Source organism: Oreochromis aureus, linkage group 14, assembly GCF_013358895.1.
Source record: "Oreochromis aureus strain Israel breed Guangdong linkage group 14, ZZ_aureus, whole genome shotgun sequence".
In the NCBI taxonomy this organism is placed as follows: Eukaryota; Metazoa; Chordata; class Actinopteri; order Cichliformes; family Cichlidae; genus Oreochromis; species Oreochromis aureus.
The window spans coordinates 9,939,848-9,942,475 of record NC_052955.1 but is presented as its reverse complement, the minus strand read 5'-3'; the positions used below and the strand labels follow the sequence as shown (position 1 = coordinate 9,942,475).

At 36.4% G+C, this 2,628-nt stretch overlaps 1 protein-coding gene across 1 annotated transcript; it reads left to right on the top strand.

Moving 5' to 3' along the window:
• Positions 1-978, top strand: LOC116322253 (olfactory receptor 2AT4-like). Its single transcript, XM_031742286.2, has one exon. The coding sequence runs from the start codon at positions 1-3 to the stop codon at positions 976-978; it is 978 nt and encodes a 325-aa protein (XP_031598146.2).
• The last annotated feature ends 1,650 nt before the right edge of the window (positions 979-2,628 follow it).

Sequence of the window (2,628 nt, the reverse complement as noted above, 5' to 3'; positions counted from 1 at the left end):
ATGCCTGAAAGAAATCATAGCAGTGTGACGGAGTTCGTACTTACTGGATTCCCTGGACTTCATCAGGAGTACTATGGTCTTGTCTCAGCTCTATTGTTTTTTGTATATTTGGTAACGATGATAGCAAATGTTACAGTTATTTTTTTATTTGCAACCAACCGCAGCCTCCATAAGCCAATGTATTATATCATTTTAAATCTGAGTGTATGTGATATTCTCTTTAGCACAACCACTTTACCTAAGATCATAAGCAGATATTGGTTTCAGTCAGGAAGCATTTCATTTACTGCCTGTTTTATCCAAATGTACTTTGTTCACTATCTTGGTTCAGTCAATTCTTTTATTCTCTTTCAGATGGCTTTAGATAGGTATTTGGCTATCTGCCATCCTTTTAGATATTCACATATTCTTACAAAATCTAATATTTTAATTCTTAGTATTACTGCATGGATTATTGCCAAGGCATTCCCTCTAATGATGGTTATTAGAGCATATCCTCTTCCTTACTGTGCCTCAAACATAATCACTCACTGCTTCTGTGACCATATTGGTATAACAGTTCTGGCGTGCACTGAAAGGGCCCCTTATTCCATCCCTGCCTTTGCAGCAGCAATGGTTACCCTACTGGGGCCTCTGGCATTTATCCTTTTCTCATACTGCTCTATAATTATAGCAGTGTATAAGATAGCAAATGTGCAAGGTCGCCTGAAATCATTGTCCACTTGTAGTACTCAGCTGATCATAATCTCCCTCTATTTTTTACCCAGATGTTTTGTATATTTAGCCAGCAATGTTGGCATTACATTTAGTGCTGATGTGCGAATAGTGATCATCATGCTGTACAGCCTTGCCCCACCAATGATCAATCCACTCATATACTGCTTAAGAGCAAAAGACATGAGAGAAAGCTTGTTGAAGCAATTTTGCAAAAGAATTGTTCCACAAAAAGCTGAGGTTGCAGCTATTAGTAACTCGTAAGTTGACATATCTTTCAAACAGGCCTTAATGTAAATCATTCTAAAGCAGGGGTGGGCAATCTCAGTCCACGAGGGCCGGTGTCCCTGCAGGTTTTAGATCTCACTTTGGGTCAACACACCTGAATCACATGATTAGTTCATTACCAGGCCTCTGGAGAACTTCAGGACATGTTGAGGAGCTAATTTAGCCATTTAAATCAGCTGTGTTGGTTCGAGGACACATCTAAAACCTGCAGGGACACCGGCCCTCAGGGACTGAGATTGCCCACCCCTGTTCTAAAGGGAAGGCAACTAGATTGTCTTGTTGTACTGCGTTTATGAAAGAAACCTTTGCTGGATTTATGTAAAAAAAAAAAAAAAGTTTATGTAGTTGATGTTCAGTGGTGTCTGTTGCAGGACACAGAGGAACAAACGCTAAAAAAAATTTGTAAGCATTTCCTGGAATGTGTCAGAATATGTTTATTGCTTCTACTGACCCCTTTTTTCTACTGATAAAACAAACCAGGCTTTGAACTTCTCACATGCTTTTTTTCATGTGTTTATGCCCTCACCAAATTTAAAATTCTTCTTACCTGCTCCTTGTTATTAAAATCAAGTAGTTTTTTTTATGTCCATTTTGTTTTTTTGTTTTTTTTTTAATTTAAAGTTATACTAAATAATTTCTTAAGGTTATCTAATATAAAAAATAATAGTGTCCTGATAAATATACTTTAATTAATGTGTAATTACACCACCCAATTATTCATTTGAAAATATATAGGAGCAGGTGCTGGTTTGTGGAAGTTTCCCCACCATCTTGAATACAGTGGCCAAGACATTCTACCTAATAACATTTTTATGTATGTTGCTAGAGACCAGGCACATATGCAGTACTCTTTGTAAGTTTTTAAAAGTTGTAACTTTCAATTTTAGGATACCAAATATGTTTTTCAAACTATATGTGATCACTTCATATGCATCTTTCTCATAATGCCTTTCACCATGCGCTCTCTCCTGCCTTATTTCTACTTCATTCACTTTCTCCTCACTTCAAGCTTCATCTTCTGAACTAAAGTCTGGACTCTAACACAAAAAATGGCCATAAACATGCTTATTTGTCATCCATATCCCCAATCGCAATTATTTATTGTCATCAGATTACACACGTGACTCTCCTGTTTCCTGACAGCTGAAAATGGCTGACTAAACAACAAGAACAGTTTAGCTGCGAGTGGACTAAAATCACATTTTTCCCTCTGATAAGCAGTTTGACTGTATTCTCACATCGCATGAGTGTTTTTTCACTAAGTTTCCAAGTGCAACAATGTTTGATCGACTTCAAAGGAAGCTTCACTAATGCTGGCTAACAGCAGATAACAGCAACAAAAACAGCATTGCGCACTGACAGCCTCCTTCAGAGTAAATCAGTAAGGACACTAACAGTGGTAAACAGAATGATAAAATATGAAAGACAATATCTATACTGTTTCACAAGTTTAAAATGTTTTCTGACTGCCCTTATAACAAGATATCCATTTGTTTTTTTCTGTTTTTGTTTCATTCTGTGTTTTTTGTTTTTGTTGAGTTTTTATTTTATTTTTTTAAGAAGAAAATCTTTTCACTCTAACTGTGGAATGAATTAATTCTGCTGGCTGTAAAAAAAATATGCAGT